General features: G+C 42.2%; 2 protein-coding genes across 5 annotated transcripts; one reads left to right on the top strand and one right to left on the bottom strand.

The window, feature by feature from the left end:
• Positions 1 to 470: 470 nt before the first annotated feature.
• si:dkey-13a21.4 (uncharacterized protein LOC494576 homolog) lies at positions 471 to 5,197 on the top strand. 2 transcript variants are annotated; one of them, XR_009921953.1, is made up of 6 exons: positions 471 to 880; positions 1,379 to 1,505; positions 1,946 to 2,164; positions 2,911 to 3,036; positions 3,175 to 3,363; positions 4,876 to 5,197. XR_009921953.1 is itself a non-coding variant. In XM_062395850.1 (5 exons), exons 1-5 carry the CDS (start codon positions 825 to 827, stop codon positions 3,259 to 3,261), a joined length of 615 nt encoding a protein of 204 aa, XP_062251834.1. In that variant the 5' UTR covers positions 471 to 824; the 3' UTR covers positions 3,262 to 5,197. The 2 variants fall into 2 exon arrangements, 1 of the variants encoding a protein (XP_062251834.1); XM_062395850.1 differs by having other exon boundaries at positions 3,175 to 5,197.
• Positions 4,129 to 17,543, bottom strand: hcfc1a (host cell factor C1a). Of its 3 annotated transcripts, none has more exons than XM_062395822.1 (28): positions 17,413 to 17,543; positions 16,058 to 16,258; positions 15,349 to 15,497; positions 14,177 to 14,337; positions 13,875 to 14,083; positions 13,532 to 13,616; positions 13,302 to 13,408; positions 13,020 to 13,199; positions 12,679 to 12,921; positions 12,376 to 12,554; positions 12,115 to 12,297; positions 11,803 to 12,024; positions 11,286 to 11,390; positions 10,957 to 11,173; positions 10,056 to 10,192; positions 9,795 to 9,939; positions 9,463 to 9,683; positions 8,438 to 9,275; positions 8,081 to 8,256; positions 7,854 to 7,979; positions 7,542 to 7,746; positions 7,008 to 7,283; positions 6,815 to 6,921; positions 6,591 to 6,725; positions 6,319 to 6,504; positions 5,889 to 6,186; positions 5,740 to 5,803; positions 4,129 to 5,630 (listed from the first exon to the last, which is right to left on the bottom strand). In XM_062395822.1, the coding sequence occupies exons 2-28, from the start codon at positions 16,251 to 16,253 to the stop codon at positions 5,591 to 5,593; spliced, it is 5,190 nt and encodes a 1,729-aa protein (XP_062251806.1). In that variant the 5' UTR covers positions 16,254 to 16,258; positions 17,413 to 17,543; the 3' UTR covers positions 4,129 to 5,590. The 3 variants fall into 3 exon arrangements, with proteins under 3 accessions (XP_062251806.1, XP_062251813.1, XP_062251822.1); XM_062395829.1 differs by having other exon boundaries at positions 12,406 to 12,554; XM_062395838.1 differs by having other exon boundaries at positions 8,081 to 8,253; positions 12,406 to 12,554.
• Positions 17,544 to 22,862: the final 5,319 nt, after the last annotated feature.

Genomic DNA, 22,862 nt, shown 5'->3' with positions numbered 1-22,862 from the left:
ATTGTGTGCGTTCTGTACTTTGAGTATTTATTGTAAGCATGGATAGCACATATTGCTGGGATGAGTCTAGTCTATTGACTCAGAGTGTCTGATACCCAGAGGGAGAGTTGTATAGTTGGATGGCCACATGCAGGAATTACTTCCTGTGGCGCTCTGTGGTGCATTTTGATATTATTTATTATTATATTAAATTAGAATGAGACTTTTGATTTAAACCTTCTAATATGCAGTGACATACAAACTTAATCAAGAAAAAATTACCAAATATAAATATAGAAATAAAACAGTACAAATATTACACAAACACAATATTAATAAAAACAAATATAGTTTTAGCCCACAAGTCTTAGATCGATCTAATTTGCTTCTCCAGATTTGAATATGGAATCATCTTTTATGTCCAGTCAGTCGTGTCTGTGTTTTAGTTGTGAGGGGGAAAGAGTCCAGAGGTCAGTTATCACGTGATGCCTTCACTTTGGGTGTTATGAGAAACATGGGCTTTCACAGAGAGGGCTTTCTTTCTTTCTTTCTTTCTTTCTGTCTTTCTTTCTTAGTTTTACTCGTGTCTTTACGTAACAATTAGAGTTTATGGTCATAAAACATATTTCAAAATAAGACTTGTTTTTTAGATTTTCCTCTAAGGAGAGGAAATAGGTGGTTGTGGATTTATGCCCTCTCTAGTTTTTAACATTAGCCCTAATTAAAAACGACTTGGCCTCACAGCCTACGCTCCCAGTGTGCGTCAAACAATCGAAAGTGAAAATCCCGAGCAGCACTTGAAGGACTCGCCAGCAGCTGGAGCTCCGTGGGAAACGAACGTGAACATGAGCGGAGGGAAAGCGGGTGTATCTCTAAAAGTGGTCCTCATAGGAAATTCTGGGTAAAGACTCTCAGCTTGTGTCTCAACATATCACTTCATGAAATGAATTGTTTGCTTTATCGCTTCATCGACGGTAACTTTCAGTTTCTGAGACTGGACAGGAGGTTTAATTCATATGGATCCTCTATAGGAACGGGTTATAATCTGTGTTTAAAGGTGTGGAACAGGAAGAAGAATTTATGTTGGAGGAGATAGATTTGAGTGTGCTACACTGTTACCTGCTATGTGTGTGTGTGTGTGTGTTTGTGTGTGTGTGTGTGTGTGTGTGTGTGTGTGTGTGTAGTCCAGGTACTCATGTTCTGGGGAACTACATTTGAAATCAAATCCCAAAAACATAAATCTTTAAATTGAGGACATGTTTTAAAGTTGGGTTAAGATCAAGGTTAGTAGTTACAATGTGGTTAAATTTAGCTTAAGTTTCCTGGAAATCAAGCCTATGTAATGTCATGGAAACTTGACTGTGTGTGTGTGTGTGTGTGTGTGTGTGTGTTTACTCAGGGTGGGTAAATCCTCCTTCATGAACAGATATGTGAATCACCGCTTCACCAACATGTACCGGGCCACAATAGGAACTGACTTCCTCTCTAAGGCGGTGAACATAGAGGGAGCCACAGTCACTCTGCAGGTACCTTGACTGTCTGACCTAATGTTCAGGAGCAGGACACTGATGCATGTTAATTTCTCTGTGTCATGTTGAGAGTTTCAGCTTTGACATCCTCCATTGTTACTAAAAGCCATCAGGTTCCATCCCTCTCCTCCCCTCTCTGTTGAACCGAGGCCGCCACGGACTCGTCAAGCCACATGCCTCAAAGTGCTTGGGGGGCTCCTTTGTGCCATCGGCCATCAGAGGGCCCAACGCCACAGCACCAACAGTCTAAAATCTATGAGAAGAAAGACTGCTGCACATATTCTATATTGTATATCGTGTATTACATTTCCTGATGGCTGTTTCTCCATTGTGCTGCTTTGTCAATTGTGAATTTCCTCTACAGAGGATTAATAAAGGTACATCTCATCTCATCTTATTTTATCTTTTCCCTCTCCCTCGCCCTCTCCCTGTGTCAGCTGTGGGACACAGCTGGAACAGAGAGGTTCCAGTCTCTGGGTACACCTCTGTACAGAGGAGCTCACTGCTGCATGCTGGTCTTCGATGTCACATCCAAAGCCAGTTTCTCTGCCCTGGAGCTTTGGAGGAAGGAGTTCCTGTTCCAGGCCGAGCCCCAGGACCCAGCTGACTTCCCTTTTATTGTTATTGGCAACAAGAGTGACCTGGGTGACCGGGAGGTCAGTCACATCAGTTGATAACAAGTAACACTCAGTGAAGGAGGTTATGTTTTCATGCTTACAATTCCAACACCACTTTTTCTGATGCATGAAGATTGATGCATTTCAGGAAAAAGACTATAAAACACCCTTTAGTTAGTGTGTTTCTTCACTGATATCCAGAATGATGAGAGTATACTATATTTATAATATAAAATATAAAAATATAAAAACTAAAATGGAAACTCATTAGAGTGTATACCTCCACCAAGGCCAAAAAATCCTTAGTATGATTGTCTGGTTCTCATTGCAGAAATATAGAAGGAAAAAAGAAATGGTGATCTGACTTACGCACTGTGGATGAATAAAAACACGACAGCCTCTTAATACTTTTTAAAAATAAGTTATATTGTGTGTTAGCTGGAGTTTATTAATGGAGCAATCTACATCTATTTCTAATAATTGATGAATAACATAACAGTTTTTAGAGCAATACTTTGTTAACGTTGTTGTTGCAGAGGATTTGATGCATTTCTGTTTCATATCGTGGTAAACTGGCCAAGTTGAACTAGACAACTGATTTACTCATTTAACATATTTAAAAACATGCTTTAAAAAGCTTTTGGGTGCAGAGAGTGGAAGTCTTTACTTTCCAGATTAGAGCTCACTGACGTGTTGTTTTGGTCTATATTGTAGAAACAGATTTGTGACACCAGACTCTGTTGTAATCATATTTCTCATGGTGCGCCCTCTTTCTCCTCCTGCAGGTGTCTTGCAGGACGGCTAAGCAGTGGTGTGAGGAAATAGGAGGAGACTACTTTGAAGGGAGCGCCAAAGAAGATGTGGGCGTAGAGAAGCCGTTTTGGAGAGCGGCTCAGAGCGGACTACAACAGGTCATTTACTATAATTTAATAATTTTATTTTATTTATTTATTATTTTCTGTTTTGTATTTGAGAGAAGAAAGACATCAAACCTCTCTCTGTTTAACATGTTTATTTTTTGATGATAAAAGATACATTACTCCCTACAGTACAAAAAACACACATTTGAAAATACAGGACATTTCCAGATAACCTGCAAACAGCCGACAGAAACTCGCAACACCTGTGAGTGCTGAGAGCAGCACTCGTCCCCGCGTGGCAGGGAAAGTTCAGAGAGACCTCGGCACTGCTGATGATGACCTATCTAACGAGGGCGCAAAAATAGTGACCCAGCAAAGGTACTGTGGAAGGAAAGGACACAATTGTATACCACATGGAGAGAGGAACAAACTCATTAAATGTTTTTTCTTTTTTTGAGAACCTTCAGCTTATGGTCTAACTTAAGGCATCACTACTAAAATACACTGCTTTTGCATGCATGTCTAGTTTTGCTCAACAGACACACTGACACGCACAAAATCATGAATGCATATGAAGAGAAACGTTTTGTCGCTAGAAAGAAAAATCAGGGAGAAAACCACAAACGGGAGCCGAGGCGCGAGCCGGAGAAAAGGCGGCAAGCGGAAAACCTCGGCTCTGATCATCCTCTCTGGCCGTTACCATCAACAACTGAATTCACCCTTTAAAAAGTAGATTTACACTCATGTCCGCTCAGAAACCTCCTCCCTGTACAAGTTTGGACTGTAATGAACCGAGCAGTGATTCAGACTCCTAAAGTGAATCAGCTTGACAGAAGCAAATTATAACAATCAGGGAGACTATATATATTTATATATATATATAATTTGTTTCTTTTATAAGTAAAGACACAGAAGGCAATCAAGAGATGACCAACATGTAAAAACAGTTTGTTACAGGTAATTATATAAAAGGCCAAGATGTTTTTTTTTCTTTGTTTTATTCTTGCTCTATGAAGGAACTAATTTACAAGTGAGTACACTCCGGCTGTGTAAGCTTTCTTCCCAAGACATCCCCAAAGACATACGGGTTTACACGTCACAGTTAGCTTGCACACCATCTGTAGTCTGAAATACAGAGCCGTGGAAGGAAAAAAATTAAAATTTATTAAATGGATTCACATACATCAATAGGATAGGGAAAATAGGTCTACTAATATAATTTGCCATTCTAAAAATTAAAGAAGAGGTGAGACACCACATTCATGAGCATAAAAAGCGTAGGACAACTGATTTGGGGTATCCAGGGGGAAAGGTATGAAAACATCTGGTGTTATTCTGTCCACCTACCTACCCCCCGGCAGAAATTCCATGTTTGGCAAACAGAGCAACACAAGCATTGAGTAGTAAACAAAAGTAAAAACTCTCCTCTCCCTGGGTCCACTTCAAAGTTCCCTTCAGTCCTGTAACCTCTTCGGTTCTACTTGGAACAAATACAAAAGTCTTTCTCTCTCTTTCGCCTTAATCTGTTAACAACAGGAACATACGACCAACTGAATGAAGATGTTTTTTTCTTTAAAAATATAGTGGCAACCTCAACACAGCCACCAATCTTCCCACAAACACAAACTATGGGGATGAACAACAGTTAAAAAAAGTGATGCTTTTAAAAATGCACACAACATACACATACACACAGGAGAAAAAAAGCTTAAAAAATACAAAAATAAACTACACAAAAGATCTGCGTCATTGCTTGCTAATTTTTTGGGAAGAATTTTGCAAGTTTTTTTTCTGTGTGTGCTGCAAGTCTCAATTCTAGCAAAGTCTGTCATGTCGTTCATTCTCCACAAATTTCTTCCTTTGATGTTCTTTTCTTTGTCCACTTCAAAGTGTCGGCCACCAGTCCTCATATCGGGGGAAAAAGCGCACATTGATGACAATACCAGGAGACTGGAGTCCAGTACTATGACTATACAGACTTGGCTCTTGATGATGCAAATTTGTTTGGAGCAAAAAAGAAAGGAAAAAAATGATGTCCTCTGTCATCGAGGACAAGTGCTTTATTTGTTTCCATACCGATTTTTCCTCTCATCTAATCTAATGCCTCCAAAACCTTTTTCCAACACTGTACACCATTTCATGTAGTCTCTCTCTACATCCTGCCAGGATTCACAAACAAAGACAAAAAAATAAAAAGGTAACATTGCGCTCAGGCTGACTCCCAGTTTGTGAAAGATGTAAATGCTTCTCTATACTGCTCAACTACTGAAACAAGCCAAAAATAGATGTTAAAGGATGGAAGAGGATGTGGCTGAAAAAAAGATAATGTGCTTCTAAGTTTTTGTTGCTCTAAAAATAGTACGACCAACAGAACGAGGAGGAAGGAGGGTTTTTATCTACAGAAAACATCTCAGATTGACTTTCATCTCGGCTTCATACGGTTGTTCTGCCTCCACTGCTGTCTTGATCTGAGACTTGAGGGTGGAAGATGAGATTAGGAGATGAGGAGGATGAGGAGGTGGAGGAAGGGTGAAGGTCAGTCTTCCTGATAAAAGGACAGCGAGTGGAAAAAGGACAAAAGACTGGGAGGGGTCTCTGGGCAACCTCACTGGTCCGTCCTTGCTTTCTTTGGACCAGTAGCCTTACTGTGAAGCACACATAAATCCAGAGTAAGCATTGCATGTTTTTCTTTCATCAGGGTCATGTCAAGGTGGAGCCTGTATGCACAGTTTGAAATGTCAACACTGTACTTACGTATCAGGAGAGGTTCCTGGTCTTTTGGGGGCCGGTTTTGCTGAGGCAGCATCTTTGCCAGATTCTACGAAGCACCACATTTGTTAAAAATCTGTTCCTTTATTAAAAAATGTACATTCTAGTGTTAGCTTTTGAAATGCTGTGCTCACCTTGCAGCCATCGAACTTGCGTGGCAGGACCATAGCCCTTCTCGTTGCGGGCAGCGATGCGGAAGATGATTGCAGGCTTGGTGGTGTAGTCGATGTGGGCGTTGGATAGGCTGGACGACTGCACCAAGCATGACGGGTTGGGTCCACAGTACACCCGCATGAAGGCTAGCTGGGCTGGGGTGGAGGCCTTTGCTTCCGCTGTCTGGTTGCTCTGGATGGCAAGGTACACAGAGTATTCGATGATCTTCCCTGATGTCACTGAGGGTGGCTCCCAGGTCAGGTGGGCACCATCTGGGCTCTGAGGAGGAAAAGTGAATAGATACTAATCAGTCCCTGAAAGCATTACTTGTGAGATTATCCGGTGTTATAGTAGAATTCCCAACAAAAACAAGACAACGAGGGGGGGTGATATGGTTCACTGGAGTGTTACCTTGCTGATTTTGATGGCGCAAGGGGCGCCTGGGAAGCCTGGTAAGCAAGTCTTGAAAGCTGAAATCTCTGAGAACGCTCCGCGACCGCAAGCGTTGATTCCAGCAACACGGAATTTATAAGCTGTTCCAGGCTGCAACTCCATTTTCTTCATCTGGCTGTAGTCTGGCATGATGCCAGAGTCATCCTTAGAAAAAAATCTAATATTAGATTTGCACTTGAAACTTTACATGCAGTTATCTGACCATGAAGGAAGCCTCCTGTGACACTTACATCTCCATGAGAATCATCCGCTGGCACATAGAAGTGGGTGACAACCATATTTGTCACTTTTACGATTCCAACATCAAACCACTGATTCTCTTTCTTTACAATTGGTTTCACTGGGGTTGGCTGAGGAGCTTGCTTCTGCATTGAACAAAAAAAGAAAATTAATTAAAAAAATATATAAAACTGTCGTTGTGTGGATCAAGTTCAATAATTGTACAAGGACTCACCTCTCCCTCTATGCCATTGGCGACTTCTGCTAGAGCAGCTGCTGCTTGCAGCTTGGCTGGACTTGCCACCGACACAGAGGGTGCAAACGTGCTTGATGGAGCAAGTGCTGTAGAGAGGAGGGCGGAATACAAAAAAAGTCAGCCTATTCTACTAAGCAAAATCCAAACTACAAAAACTAACAAGAAGTCTTACTCTCAGCAGTAGTACGTGGCAGCAGGGACGCTACAGCACTGGTCACTGCGGCAGCCATTTCGTTGTGTCCGTTGCTCTCTACAGAGGGGTCGTTGAGGCTGTCGGCAGGGGCGAGTCCTTCCGTAGGTAAGCTTGCATCAACGCTGGCCTGCTGGGCTGCAGCCTGAGCCTCCTGCAGCTGCTGCTGCTGTTGTACTAGAGCTGCGAGCCCCTGCTGGGTCAGCATGATGGGGATAGTTGTGGGCTGCTGGCTCTCTGCAGCCGAATCGCCTTCATCTGTAGACATGGAGAGTATTTAAGAATTCATTCATACCACAACCATGGCGTCTTTATGAGAAGCAAGATCTTTGAATTTGCAGAGCTTGTTCTCCTGAGGACCATCCAGTTGTTAGCTACAAGGTAGAAAGAAAAGTGCACTCCCTGTCTTTTCTCCAATTGACTATGGCCAGACTTTGTCCCTTGAGGCCACTCTTTAAAAATTATAATTGAGTTAGCAGAAAAATACTTGCTGTACAAGCTTATGGTTAAACGTACTCATTACAGCTTGCTGAGCTGCCTGGAGGACAGCCTGGATAGCGAGGGCCTGGGCTTCTTCAGTGGCTGCTGCCTGAGCAGCGGCCTCTGCTGCTGCGGTCACAGCCAGCTCCTCGTCCGACAGCCCTGTCACCATAAGTGTAGCTCCCTGACCCTCAGACATCAGCTCTGAGGGCAGGTTCAGATCTGTCGCCGCTGCTTCTCCCTGATACAACACAGAAGTTCCATCAAATTATGAAAAACGCATTCATAATTTGGAATTTCATAATGTGGAGCACACACTGGCTTTGTGTGACATAGTACTGCATTTACTTCTGCTTGTGTCTCCATAGCAGTAGCTCCCTCCTCTGCGGGTGCAGCTTCGGCCTCATTAGTTTGCATTGGTTCCTCTGTAGAGCTGGCGGCAGTAGTCACACCCTCTGTGATTGATGAAATTGACTGGAAAGAATATTTATATATTTTTTAATTACATCACATCATCAGATGCACACATGCAGCACTGCGCTATGGTAAGGGTTAGTAGTATGCACTGTTCTTACTGGTACAGAGGGCCCTGGGGCTGGTGTAGACTGAGTGACAGTAGTGATGGCCCTGCCCTGGGGGGTTGTGGTGGTGGTGGTGGTAGCGGCGGCGGCGGCTATGCATGTTGCTGCAGTGGTAGAGGCCACTTCTGTGCTGCTGGTACCTTCAGTTCCTTCCTCTGTCTGCTGGGCTGCTGGTAGGATACAAATACATAATTAAACTGTGACCCTCATTAATGACTTTTCATTTCCTGAAAATAAGGCAAGTTTTTACCATGGCAAGTCAGCATTTGTGAAACTACTTTTGCTGTGTGTGCGTTAGTAGAAGTTTAAGAAAATAAAAAACTTTTGAATAACATCAGCGATATTTCAAACCTGTGCCTTCCCCTGTCTCCATGCTGCAGGTTGCAGTGGTGGCTGTGTTGGTGGTCCCAGTCTCGTGAGTTTCACATGGTGGGTTGGAGCACACCCTCTGGACCGTCCCTGTTGCTGTGTTGGTCTGGTCGCCTCCCATATTGGAGGTTGCTGTAGACGGGGTGTTGGTGGTCCCTGTCTCATGGGTTTCGCAGGGTGGGTTGGAGCACACCCTCTGCACGGTGCCTGTTGCTGTGTTGGTCTGGTCGCTTCCCATACTGGAGTTGGCTGTAGACGGGGTGTTGGTGGTCCCTGTCTCATGAGTTTCACATGGTGGGTTGGAGCACACCTGCTGGGACCCACCCATGTTAGCGGATGCTGTGGTAGCTGTGTTAGTTGTCCCAGTTTCGTGGGTCTCGCACGGTGGGTTGGAGCACATACGGAGCGCAGACATGTTTGAGGATGCAGTTGTGGCTGTGTTGGTGGTTCCCGTTTCATGGGTCTCGCATGGTGGGTTAGAACAGACCTGCTTGGCTCCCATCGTGGCTGAGGAGGTGGTGGCTGTGTTGGTAGTTCCGGTTTCATGGGTCTCACAAGGTGGGTTGGAGCAGACCTGTCCAGCACCCATTGTTGCAGAGGAGGTGGTTGCTGTGTTGGTGGTTCCTGTCTCGTGGGTTTCACAGGGTGGGTTGGAGCAGACCAGTGTGACGGTCCCAGATCCCTCTCCAGCTGCTCCAGCCTCAGTGGAACTGGGCTGCTCGGAGGTTGGTGAAGCCAGGATGGAAACCGGTAGATCCTGCACTGGTTGAGCTTCTACTCCACTCGGAGTTGTGATTAAAGTCACCTGGGTGGGCTGGTTCTGAGAAGAGGACAGCAATTTCAGTCTAGTTGTAGTTTCACACATAAATAAATAAATGTATTCTCTGTATCACAGGGAACTTTGCTTTTAGGTTGTAATCTAAATTCTTATGTTACAAACTGTTGCCACGAACTTCCACATGATAGATATGCTACATTCAGCCTGATGACAAGATAACAGAGCCTACCTGCACTGTGATGGTAGAAGAGGCCAGAGTGGTGGCAGAGGTCAGGCTGGTCTGAGCAGCTGACACAGTTATGGCAGCTGGGCTGATGACCTGGCTGGACAGGGTCGAGATGGTTCCTAGCGTGTTGATGGGGGTGACTAGAGAGGCTTTGGAACTGTCCACCGTGCCTCCTGCCAGGCTGCTGGAGACGGTGCCAGTGACTGTTCCAAGAGTGGTGACACCTAGAAGAAAGAGAAGTGGCCTTTATGAATATGTATATAGGTATAGAAGAGAGGGAGGGAAAAGAATATTTGATCATGTTTTTAAGCACTTTTAAACATGATTATTCTTACCAGTAGTCCCCTTCACAACCATTGTGACAGTGGGCTTCACACCAGACACGGTCACAGGTGTAACAAGTCGAACACCACCCATTGAGCCCATGGGCACAGTACGCAAAATGGTTCCTGGTTGTCCGGGGGCCCCCTTCAAAACCACCTTCAGATAGAAAATTCAGAGTTTGTTTTCTCAGTTGTTTCATTAATGGACAGAACAAGTCCTCTACCAAAACGATGACATCTACAAAACCTAGTTCACATATGACGTCAGTTTACCTGGGTCAGTCCCTGCTGGCCGGCTGCAGTACCAAGCTTGGGCATGGCAGTGATGATTTTACCGGGAGTTCCAGACGTCATGACCTTCGTGGTCAGAATTGTGATAGGCGTTTTCATGCCTCCACTGCTAGTCACGCCTGTGTGGACAAAAGAATGACAAACATGAAAAATAAATGTTTATCTGAATATGTCTTGATCAGTTTTTTTTTCAGTTTAATATTAATTGGTGAGAAGCACTTTGTTACCTGTTATGAAAAGATTAGCACAAATTAAGATTAAGATTAACTCTCTAAAAGGCGTTTTCAGATATGACCTGCAGATTAGGTCCAGAGAATTGTGTACAGACTTTACTTTTCACACATGCACAATGGCAGAGGCAGAAAGTAACTTATTAATTCCTGCGGAAATCAAGTGATTTTCTTGACAACACACAGTCACTGGTGTTGGATCTTATTGCGAAAAACTCTATGGCATCTTCGTCTGTGGCTTGTATGTGTACACTTTTTCACCCCTTTTTCTCTTTGCCTAAACCTGCATAGCCTTTAGCTCGGACATTTGTGTTCACACATACACCTCCTCTGAAGAAAGAGCAGAGAATCTCTGGAGTTCAGTGCATGTCTGAAAGCAGCGTATGATGTACTGCCCTGCTCTCAAATATGAATTTGCTTTGAGAAATAAGAATTAAAAAATATATATAATAACATTATTATTGTATCATATCTTCTCCACATGCCTGGAAAATCCACTTGATAATTAAAGCAGAAAATATTTTTTCTCAAATATACATCTTTTTGAGGAGTTGTTACTACCCACCTTTTATGCAAACAACTTAATTTATTTCAGTTATAATGTGCAGGGTTGAGGTTTGTCATTGTATCACAGTAAATGAGTGTGTTTGGACCTGTGGCTCCGGACTGGCCCATGATGGCAGACATAGGGATAGTCTTAATGATGGTGGTGCCCTGCTTCGTGGTGGTGGGAGAGACGCCGCTAATGTTGAGGATAGTGGGCTTGTTTCCTGTGACTCCAGCCTGGGAAGTGGTGATGATGGTTGTGGGCTTGCCGTCGGCAGAGGTCACAAGCTTCAGGATGGTGCCTGCTGGGAGGGGACCCTTTGTCTGGGGAGAGAGGCACACGTCATCAAAACTGTCTGAAGAAAGTCATCTGGTACCTGTCTCAGGAGTTTTATGCTAGGTCCTGTTTTTTTGTGCACTCATGCAGATAGCTGACCTGTATGAGCTGTGTGAGAGGGTTAGTTGAAGCATGGCCAGTGACAGCTGATGTCTGCACTGGCTTGGTTTGTACCACAGACATCATCTTGCCAAGGTTGGAGATCTGCCGACATAGGAGAGAGACTCAAGTTCATGAGTCACCAGGAAACACCAGACAGTACAGGGGGTTCAGTGGGTGGGTGGACAACTAAACTAGTGGCTCTAAGATTCATTCCAGTTCTTATTGATCGACAGTCATGCAGAACCCTAACATCATGCTCCCTGTTTTCTTTGAGTTCTACAACAGTCACTGCAGAACAACCTTTACTTCCTCCCTACTGGTTCTAACTCAGTGCATGTTGTCACTGTCTTGTGACATGACATAAGAAAACAAAACACCCCCACACACACAAAGACTATGTGTGAAAAGGGATTTACAGAACCCATGATTTACAGCATGCGTGTGGAAGCACCAAAGAGTGTTCTCAGAGTGATGTTTCAGTATAACATTGTGCTTAAGAGTCCTGTTTCCTTACCAGAGTGCCACCGCTGCCCATGCTGAGGGGACTCTTGACCAGGGTGATGGTCTTAGTGACTCCTCCCACAACAGTGGTTACCACCTGAGCCTGCTGGGCTACTGTGACTGCACCAGACTTGTGCACAGTGATGATTGGTCGGGTGGTGGTGGGAGAGGATGCAGTTGCTGTGCCCACCTGAGCTGCAGCAGTCTTCAGCATCCGGGTGGCCGGGTTACTGACCTACAAAGCACAACATTGATTTAAAAATTGATCTGTGAAGGTCAAAATGCACACAGTGTTAGAAGAGAGAACGATAAGTGAGCTCTGTACCATGAGGGGAGAGGCCATTTTCATTGTGGTTGTGCCAGGGGAAACGGCTACTGTTTTGAGAATGGTGGCACCTGCAGGAACATTGAGTATGGTGCCTGCAGAGGAGGGAGGGATCTTCTGTGTTGCTGCGGCTGCTGCAGCTAAAGCTGCCATGCCACTCATCTGAGGACTACTGCCAATTGGCTGGAAACAGAAAAATTACACAGCCATTGAAGACAATTGACTATTTGATAAAAAAACTCACAGTAGCGTTTTACTCACAACAAGATGCGTTGAAAATTGTTTGCGTACCGATCCTTGGGTGGTCTGGGCTGGCACTACCATTCGGACACCCGGAGGAAGAGATGTCAAAGTGATAGGGGATTTCCCAGGCTGGCTGGGGCGGACTGTGACAACAGATGTGCCTGTTGCAGATTGCTGGGCTGCAACTTTCAAAATAGCTGTAAAATAAGGAAATCAATGGTGAGACTTGTGCTAAGTATTTGCAATTGTTTAACTTCCTGGTTTCGTGTCAAGAACGAACAGAGAAGAATCAGATATAAAATGCATCAGTAGATGTTATACCTGTCTGTGGCAGGCTCTGAGCAGAGGGTGCTGCTACAGCCAGGGCAGGGCTCCTTGGAGAGTTCAGAGGCTGAGAAGGGGTTGCACTCATGGCCGGTGAGGCTGCAGCTGGAGTTGCTGGGATGTCATACTTCTGTAGCTGCAATAAGTAGGTGTCAGCAGTGGAGACTGCACCCCAGCTAACCTCCAGCGAGTTTGTGTTGGCACGGACTAACTGCACCCTGGCAGGGGCATGTGGCCGCTCTGAGGAGGGAAAAGATTGAACAAGAATATTGTTAGACAATCTGAGCCACTGAAATGATTCTGAATGGCAAAAATCTGTAATGATAAAGCACACATACCAGTTTCCAGGTACCAGAGGTCTTTACAGCAGACTTGGTTGTTCCAAGCTTTACGATAACCATCACGGCCACTCCAAACATAAAGTCTGGAATTGATGGCCACAGCACAGTGGCCAGCACGGGCTCTGGGGATATTGTCTTCAAGAGTATCCATCAACACTGTCTCCCAACACATGGAATCTGCAGACAAACATATGATAAAACATTAACATCAGTGAAGGCCATTTACTCAATTGTTACTAAAAGTTAATTCTGAGATCATTAATATGGCGTTAGACAAACCTAGATTTAGGCAGGCTAGAGTGTTTGTGCACTTCCACTCTTTCTCATGTGTGGCCACTTTGACATCATCCATCACCAGAGGAACCCATCCTCCAAAAACATACATCCTGCAGAAGGAATTGGGGAAAAAATTTATTTTGGTACAGAGCACAGCCCATTCTAAAGGGAATTCAAACATGATTAAAAGCAGCCATTAATATGGGGCTGGAAACATGAAGCAGTTGTCTCACTTGTTTGTGATGGTGGTGGCAGAGTGAAGACTTCTGGGAAGTGGCGCTGTGCCGTTTACTGATGGTTTGTTCCATGTCAGGGTATCTGGGGACAATGACACAAAGTTGGATGTTAGACAATCGCACCAATTCAATCTTTAATCCAAGAAAATAAATTAAAGCATTACAGTTCAGGCAATTTCACACATATTATTGCACCTATTAACCTTGTATTACCTCATGAAAGTTTGGGATTGGCAGGGTGATGATGTTTATTTGCATTTGGGATGACTGGGTGTAAATGACAACATTCTCTCTATGGGTTGCTAGAGGGGCATTTTCAAATCACATCTTAGTGACCTACCAATATCGAGTGTCCACAGATCTCCAAGACGACATCCACTCATCCCTCCATAGATTATGAGGCGAGATTTCCTGCTCGTCTTTTCTGTGTAAACCACAGCAGTGTGGCTCTCACGGGGAGGAGGCAAAACTCCGTAGGTGATTGGAATATCCCATCCAACCACACTGGAACCAGCACGAAGCTCCAGTGTGTACAGATCGTTTAGGTATCTGAGAATGAAAAACGTGGATATGTCACAACCAAGTTCTTGGTGTAAGTACTGTTTAATCTCAGCCAGTCAAACAGAAAATATCTTGGTGTACCTGGGAATGTTGTTTTTAGGGTCCTCGCTGTCATTTGCCAATCCACCAAACAGGTAGCACTTGTTGCCAACCAGGGAAAAACTGTGGCCAAGACGAGGACAAGGAGGGGGACCATTCTTCGGGTTTTTTGCTTTCAATTTCTTCCATTCCCATCTGCTGGCCTGTGTCAGCATGGTCAAAATAACATATCAGTCCATTAGGGGTTAGCAGAAAATGTTAAACAAGTCCCAAGTTGACCTCATTCCTCATTCTGTCAATTTGACTATAATGAAATCACTTTTCCTTTGTTTAATTTGAGTCACAGACTTTAAAAAAACAGTAGTTCATTCAGTTATTTCCCAGTGCCATCTTGACCCTAAGGTAAAAATAACAGTATATGTAACTTCAAATGCATTTACAGGACACAGCTTTTACAAGTAGGTCAAATGCATCACACCTGTCACATATAATTAGGGAACAGAAAGTGAAAGTACCTGTTGAGTATTTACTGTTTAGTCAGCAGTATATTACTTCAGACAACAATTTCATTCTAATAAAATATATGTGAGCCCCTCAGGAAGAATAATATACATCTAAAAATCATAACTTTTTCCTGACCCCTTATAATAAATGACTTAAATCTGCCATTAAATGTAGTTCTATGGAGTACACTGTCATTATAAACAGCCTACTATAATGACACACCTCCCGCTTTGCATTTTACAAATCAGGGTTGATGGTTTCCTTCAACAACTGTGTCCGTAAAGTTACTGTCTGAAGCTAAACCCCACCGAGTACACTCACATTAACATGTACAGTGCTGAAACTTATGAGATGACATGATACATTTGTATAATGTTTTCCATTTTCCTTTTATCGTGTTTCTGAAATGACACCCTGAAATGTAAACGTGCAAATGTGAACAGATAACGTCCAGTTGGCTTTGATCCCTCAGTGAGCACAGGCCCCTGCTACATATGAGCAATGTTTGTGTTGTAAACAAGTCTATCTACACATTTGTTTACATGTAATACACAACAGCTACCGAAAGTAAAACTAACATATATGTATAGGCTGAACAATATTAAAGTTTGTACGAATGTATGCCCATCTAATAAATTTGATTCAGAAACATGTAATTATCATGATGTGGATATCAAAAGAGAGATATTTTTCTTTCCCAGACAGATTACCTGTAGTTCATAGAGATCGTTGCTGTACTTTCCATACTCCACCATTCCACCAAACACCAGCAATCGTGTGCCATCACAGACAAAACCATACGCAGCACAACCAGGGGGGATATCACCGCGGACGGCTGGGATAAACCACTGGTTTGTTGCTAAAATATTTAAAACATAATAAGGACATAAAGTTAGTACTGGAGGTGCAATGAAAGCAGGTCACTCATATAGTGAAAGAAGTCTGTTGAGATGTAAACAAGGCTGTAAATTCCTGGCTGGTACAACCTGTAAACAACAGTCTTATCAAAATGGAATACATAACATAACAATCTGTATTTGAGGATTGGATACACGGACCAGATTTGGTGAATTTGCATGATCTTATTGGTTTGTGTGCAGGAAATTGGGGAAGAAGTTTTGTTTAAACCAACCAGAACCATCCATTTTATTTTAGCCCGCCTTTTTTTACATGTAGTAAGCGCCCTTCTCCAGCAGAGGGAGCCAAATTGAGTCAGGCTGGATCCGCTTGGCCTACTGAGGCCTGTACAGTCAAGTTGTGCACATCACTGATGGATCTTTAAAAGCTGAATTACACTGTCTCTCGGTGAAGACTCAAGCTCTATACACGATGTATATCATTTCACATTAATGTACGAGCTAATGGAAACAAAGAGCTTCGAGAAGGAAACAATAGTTATACACAGAGAGTTACACTTACCGGTGTTGTATACATGCAATTCATCCACGATCCCTTCGTTCCCACCACCAAAGACAACCATAAGCTCCTTTATAGCCACAGCTCTGTGTCCATGTCTGGGCCGTGGAACTGGACCGGACCATCCGAGGACCCGCTTCCACCGCGGCTGCAGAACCGACACCGTGGTCCCAGACACCGCGGAGCCAGGGGCAGACATGACTTCTGTCACAGGGAACAATAAAGCAGCATTGGTCTCAACTGTTCATGTAACTGTGTTGTTCCCACGTTAATGGTCGAAGCCGCTGAATAGTAGCATCTGGTGTATCGCTGTGGCCAACTTCTGAAACAGTTATTGGGGCCACAGCTAAACAGCTAGCTCCGGTAAACCGAGCTCATCCCGGCACTGATATAACAATGAGCGGGGGGGCTTTCGAGCAACTACCCATTTGTGTCTGTAAATATTGGTCTGGTGCTGCAGGGGTGCTGAGAGGGTTATGGAATACCCCCCACAAAACAAGCTTTGCCTTAGTTGTTTCTGACCATTGAATTCAATTCATGGAAGCAGCCATCTTGCAGCCAAACAAACCCCCGCTAACACCGCTGCCAGTCTGAAAAATGGCGGAAGCCGTCGAAAAAGATAAATGCAACATAGCTAGCTAACCATACCGGCAAATAAATATGCTACAGTAGAAACACATTTAACAAGTTAGCTGCGGGCAAACGAGGTTGAACAAAGCAAAGCTGCAATACACAGTTAATCCACAGTTAAATCCGCTAGCGAGCGTCGGCTATTTTCATGCTTCTGTGGGAGTCGCCATATTGTAGCTAGCAAGCTTAGCATGTTCTGTTTCCACTTTGGCGCGGTTAATGACATCGGAAAATGCTCAAAACTCCCTGTAATCGCTATGGGTATAATGAAAACCAAATATCAGAATCCACATCCATCAACTCACAGAGGAAAACAAAGATAAATACAATCGCGCTGTTCAAACAGATTCAAATGTTAGCTGGGGTCCGTTAGCACTAGCGGCTAGTTGCTCAACCGAATTTGCCCAAGCTAGCGGCGTTAGCTATGCGGCTCGCATCTGTCAAAGCGTCCCCAAATTTCACAATTAAATGCAAAGTAATTTCACGCCCATTTGATATGCATTCTTCACCTGGTACAGACGCAGTTACAACAACACTGTTGGGATGCAGCTAGACTGATTTAAAGCGCATAAACAGAGTGTTATTATGTTTCATGCCGTCTCTGGAAGCAGCCATCTTTCGACAATCGGCCTACTTCTACAGCTCCCACAAGAAAAATGGCCGGGCGGTTTGCCACAACAAAACATAACAAACCGAAAAAGGCGAGCGCATTTCAATCCCCCACTTACCTACTTCGATGCAGTAAATGCAAAAGCACGGGTATGTGGTCTTCTCTTGCGGTAATAATCCAAATTCATTCGATTTGTGAAGAAGTATTTCCTCTCATGCCTGCCTGGAAGCTGCCATCTTCTTGACAACCAGAGGCGGAGGAAAATGGCAGAGAGCTGGCGTCACCCAAAGTAAACATGGCGACTGAGCCCCGCTCTCTGACCATTTCTCACTGTAACGCATTCACAGCTTTTGTTTTTCGCCATCGTGACCCGGTGCAAGAGGCTCTGTGTGGCGAGGCGTTTCAATTTGCACCCGGGATCATTATAAAGTCAAGATATCACGAGTTTCATCATTTATAACAAGTTGTGTTATAGCGCCGGACTTATTGTCCCTTAGTAAAGATGGCGACATCCGGGCAGGGACCCCGTTTATTTTGATTTTGTAGGTGATGCTGTTTTTATTCGGTGGTAATCGTTATAATATCATCCCATGCATGAACAATAATAGTGTTCAAGCATTAATTTACAGATTTAGCGCTCACACATATTAAAGTTACCACGCCCACATCCACCATAATGGCGCCCTCCACTGTCAACAGCACTGCGTTACTACCATCAACAATAAAGTCCTCTGTGGGTGTGTATATGTTATTATAATGAATATTCAAGAAGTTAAGGAGAGATTTTATGAAACCTTCTACGAAACATGCAGTTTCATATTTTTGTGCATGCTTTGTAATCCTGCAGCTATTTTTTTTTCGATCTCTAGATAATACATTACAATGGATTTTGAATACAGGTAAGAGGCTGAAGGTATAACCTAATATAACTACAGGAAAATTAAGAACATGATCAAAATATGTAAAAATATTTGTTAAATTATGTTACTTTCCAAACAATACATATACAATACATAGCTATTCCGCCTGGGAATGTGTGTCAATATTTGGGTGCATGAGGATCTTATATCCTGAGGATTTTTGTACCGATGCACTTGACGCTGACAGAAACCAGACGCAAATAAAGTTTCTACTAATACCAACATAGTCTGTGATGCTAGTGTATTGAAACCATAGACTGTATATAAAAATACCTTACGATACTCCTGTACTGCTGATACAGAATTATTCTCTTGGATGAAAAGGTGTGGGGTGGATCCAATCAATTAATTTGATTTAATCAAAACAGAGATCATGGGTTCGTTTTTAAATATATATTAAATTTCATTTAGCTGATGCTTTTATCCAAAGCGACTTACAATAAGTGCTTTCAACCCCGAGGGTACAAACCCAGAGCAACAAGAATCAAGAAAGTACAATTTCTTCAAAAATAAGGCAAAACTACAAAGCGCTATAAGTAAGTGCCATTTAAGTGCCACTAAATTGTTAGTTTCAAAATTTTATTCAAGGTATAGACGAAAGAGGTTTGTTTTGAGTTTGCAAAATGCTTTAAAGTTTTTACAGTATTAACGTCTGTTGTAATTGATTTGTTTTGACTAGAATTATGAAATGTTGACATTTGTGTGTGTTATTTAGAGTAACTTTACTTGAAATTTGACTTATAGGAGGGCAAAAAGAGACTTACGTGTTAGTTATTGAAAAATACCTTGGTAATCATTTGTTTGGCCAATGTTTTATATGAGCCACATACTTAAAGCAGATACAATGACGGTGAATACAGTGCAACATAATCTAAATCTGGAAAACGCTTACTTTTGTTTGGAAAAGGAAGTTGTGCTTTGTGGCAATTCCTTGTTAGTCCATAGGGCAGCAGCCTTGTGTTGTTTTGAATAGAATTTTCTCTGCAACTCACATGGAGCAAGTTCTGAACAAATACAACAAAGAGCAGGTGGTTATGGTTGAATCATGTATATATGTCACTAATGATCTAGGGTGCAATTTACAGAGTAAAGGAATCACAGTTGAACGTGTAGTCCCTGCACTCCCACACAGGTGTTGTATGTAAGACCACTGCATGCACCAGTAAGATAACCGTGGAATCTATGCTACTTATATATGTGCAATAAAGCTGACAGAAACGTAAACTTTATTGATGTTCATTTGTGGTTGATATAGTATAGTATAGTAATATTGTTGTAAAAAAAGATTGTCATGTCCTTTCCTAACCACTTCTCCTTGATCTCACCACTGTGATGAGAGAATCATACAGCACTCTCACATAGGATGTATAATTATGTGGGCTTTTTTGATCTGGGTCAAGATATGTTGCTTCTGCGACGGCATAGTTATAGTACTACTTCTACTATCACGACCATTACTACTACTACTACTCTAAGTCAAGGCCAAAGTCAAAGTGAACTTTATGTCATTCGGACCATATAACAAGAAGTGCACAGAAGAAACCAAATTGCCCCTTTTCCTGCTCCATGTGCAGATATAAAGGCAAGTAACTTAACACAACATAAATTTAACTAATTGACAAGACCTAAAAACAAACTATACCATACAAAATGAAAAATTGCATGTCTGAAAAATTGAACGTCATCTCACAATGGTTGGATTATTGCACAATAATAACTCCAATTTACTGTTGGAGTAACAGTAAAACTGTAATGTAAACTTGTAACAGTAGATTTAACTTGTAACAGTAATGTGAACTTCTAACAGTAATGTCAACTTGTAACAGTAATGTCAACTTGTAACAGTAATGTCAACTTGTAACAACATTTTTTAAACTTGGAACAGTAGATTTAAACTCGTAACAGTGATGTCAACTTGTAACAAAAAATGTAACTGGTGAATATCAATTGCTTGAGTGGTGAAACATTGAATTATTTAAAAAAATATAGCTGCATTTTAGAAGATATGAGTTTATGGGAGCTGAATATATATGTGTCTGCCTGTGTGTGTGTGTGTGTTCAGCAGTTCAACAGTGATCAGGCCAGTATATTTGTATTGTTAATGGGAATTGCGTAATCTGATGGCCTGTGGGAAAAAGCTCTTGGTGAGTCTGGCAGTCTTGCACTGCATGCTGTGCTAGCATTAGCCAGAGAGGAGGTTTAACAGTCCATGAGTCGGGTGGGTTCAGTCTCTATGTCTCTATGGCTCTGCCAAAGCAGCGTGTCCGGTGTGGATCTTGTATAGATGGGAGGTGGGCTTCTGATTATTTTCTCAGCTGCCACACCCGAATGAGAGGCTGCTGGTCAGGCTCCTCGATATAGTTCTTCTGTAGAAAGCTGGGATGACAGGAGGAAGGTTTGCTCTTCTGGGTTGTTGCAGGAAGTGAAGATGCTGCTGTGCCCTCTTGACAAGGGAAGTGGTGTTTTGTAGTCTATGTCAGGTCATCCGTGATGTGCACCCCCAGGAACTCGGTGGATTGCACTGATTCCTCAGTGTTGCCATGAATTTTAAGTTTGTACCCTTTGTTCCTCTCGAAGTCAACAGTGATCTCCTTCGTCGTGTTGACATTCAGTGACAGGTTGTTGTTGTCAAATCAGACAACAAGTTGGTTTATACTACTACTACCACTTAACCACGATCACTTAATTTATGTGTTGATTGAACTTAAAACCAGTCAGTGCTTACATTTCATACATTTTATAAAGTCTCCACAACGCCCTAACTCCTCACATCAGCATAAATTGTATGTTCATACATTTTTCTTTTTTAATATATTCATTTCAAATTACAAACTATTTTATCTGTACTTTTCTTATGGTCATTTCTAAAATATTTAATTGTCACTGGTCACTGTGAATATAATTATTCTTTATTATTTTTTAAGCAGGCTGGTCAATTGTAACAGTGTCCTCACAAGTCTCAGTAAAAAAATCACATACATGGACCAAATCTATGATTAATTGTTATGTTATGAAGCATCCAGTCCACTGAGGTCATCTGAGACAGACTATAGCTACATTTATATCTATATCCATATCCATATCCATATCCATATCCGTATCCGTATCCGTATCCATATCTGTATCTGTATCTGTATCTGTATCTGTATCTGTATCTATATCTACATCTATATCTATATCTATATCTATATCGATATCAATCTATGGTATAGAATATACAAAACATGTGGAAGAAAGCAAAAAGAAGGGAAAACACGAGCGTGTGTAAAGCACTAATGCCCTCACCCAGTTAAGGGCCTAACTAAATGATTCTGTCATGCTACTGAGTTTTTCGCAAATAATTTCAAAGTTTGAGATTGTTTTGCTGGTATAAACTTTCCTATAGATTGGTACAAACATTGTGTAATATGGTTCCATGCAATGTAGTCCTTTTTAGACATTTCTTTTTTTATTAAACTTCTTTCCTCTGATCCTGCAGTGAGTTAATGCTTTGGTCTCTCATTTCACCCAACTGGTCGAATGTGTTCCAGCATCTTGATGATCAACTTGAGCAGTAATTAGAAGACAGGTAATTAAAGGATCAAGAGAGAAGACAAAAACAATATTTAGTATGTTTGGTCAGTCTTTAATTACTCCATCACTTCAATAAAATATGCATTTGCTACATAAATTACAACGCAATTAATTATTTTTCAAGCTCTCCTTTAGTTTCCGTGTTTTTACTTATTTTTAGTTCTGGCAGGTGGGAGATTGGAGCCAAACTTTGTACCGATCCAGTTATTAAGTCTGTATGTAAATAGTCATCACTCAGTCCCAGTGACATGGACAAAATAGGTAGTGCCACATTGGTTGATTTGTCAACAAATCAGTCAATCAATCTAAAATTTTTTTATAAAATTGCTCAAAGTTTAGAGAAGAAGCAAGAGAAGCATGAACAGAAGTAAGTTGTCTGTGTGGTTGTCTTGCAATTCCAGAAATTGTGGAAAAGAAACCAGAGACTGATCCGTCACATCATTAAGCTAATTAGAAAAACTAGTAAAGCGCAGTCAATAGGTTATTTGTGTCATTGTGACTGACAATGTTTGACAAATCCCCCCACTTTTCTACAATTTTCTACCATTTCCACATGACTCCTGATAAGTGATTTGAATTAGCCCAAAAAAGGAAAATATCTACAATCATGTGTTTTGATTTACCTTAAAGCAGCTCATCAGCCCCATACTTATACAGCCACTAGAATTTGTCTTTACAGACATACAGTCATTCCTTTTCCTTATCACAGTGTAACATGTTCATGCGTGTGTGTGCGTGAGCAAAGCAGCAGGTGAAACAGGTCAGTGGAGATCAAACAAACAACTTGCACTCCATACTTTTCTGAGCTGCCGGTAATTGTCTACATACGATAAGAGTCTTACGAAGCTGCTGGAGAACTTAACTCTGAGATACTAAAGAGATCATGATGCAAAGCCCCACAAGTGACATGGATCAAGGATTATGGCAGCGGGAGGTTGAGGCTTTTTGGGAGGTGATGCGGATTTCTACCCACCATAGGTCTCAGAGCATATTAGTTTGTAAGCCCTTCTCTCAAAGACTGTTTATATGTTAGATAAAACGTCATATCTTTAGATTATTTAGATTAACGAACTGC

This window comes from Platichthys flesus, chromosome 2 (genome assembly GCF_949316205.1).
Source record: "Platichthys flesus chromosome 2, fPlaFle2.1, whole genome shotgun sequence".
NCBI classification, from domain to species: domain Eukaryota; kingdom Metazoa; phylum Chordata; class Actinopteri; order Pleuronectiformes; family Pleuronectidae; genus Platichthys; species Platichthys flesus.
This window is presented reverse-complemented; position numbering and strand designations above follow the sequence as displayed.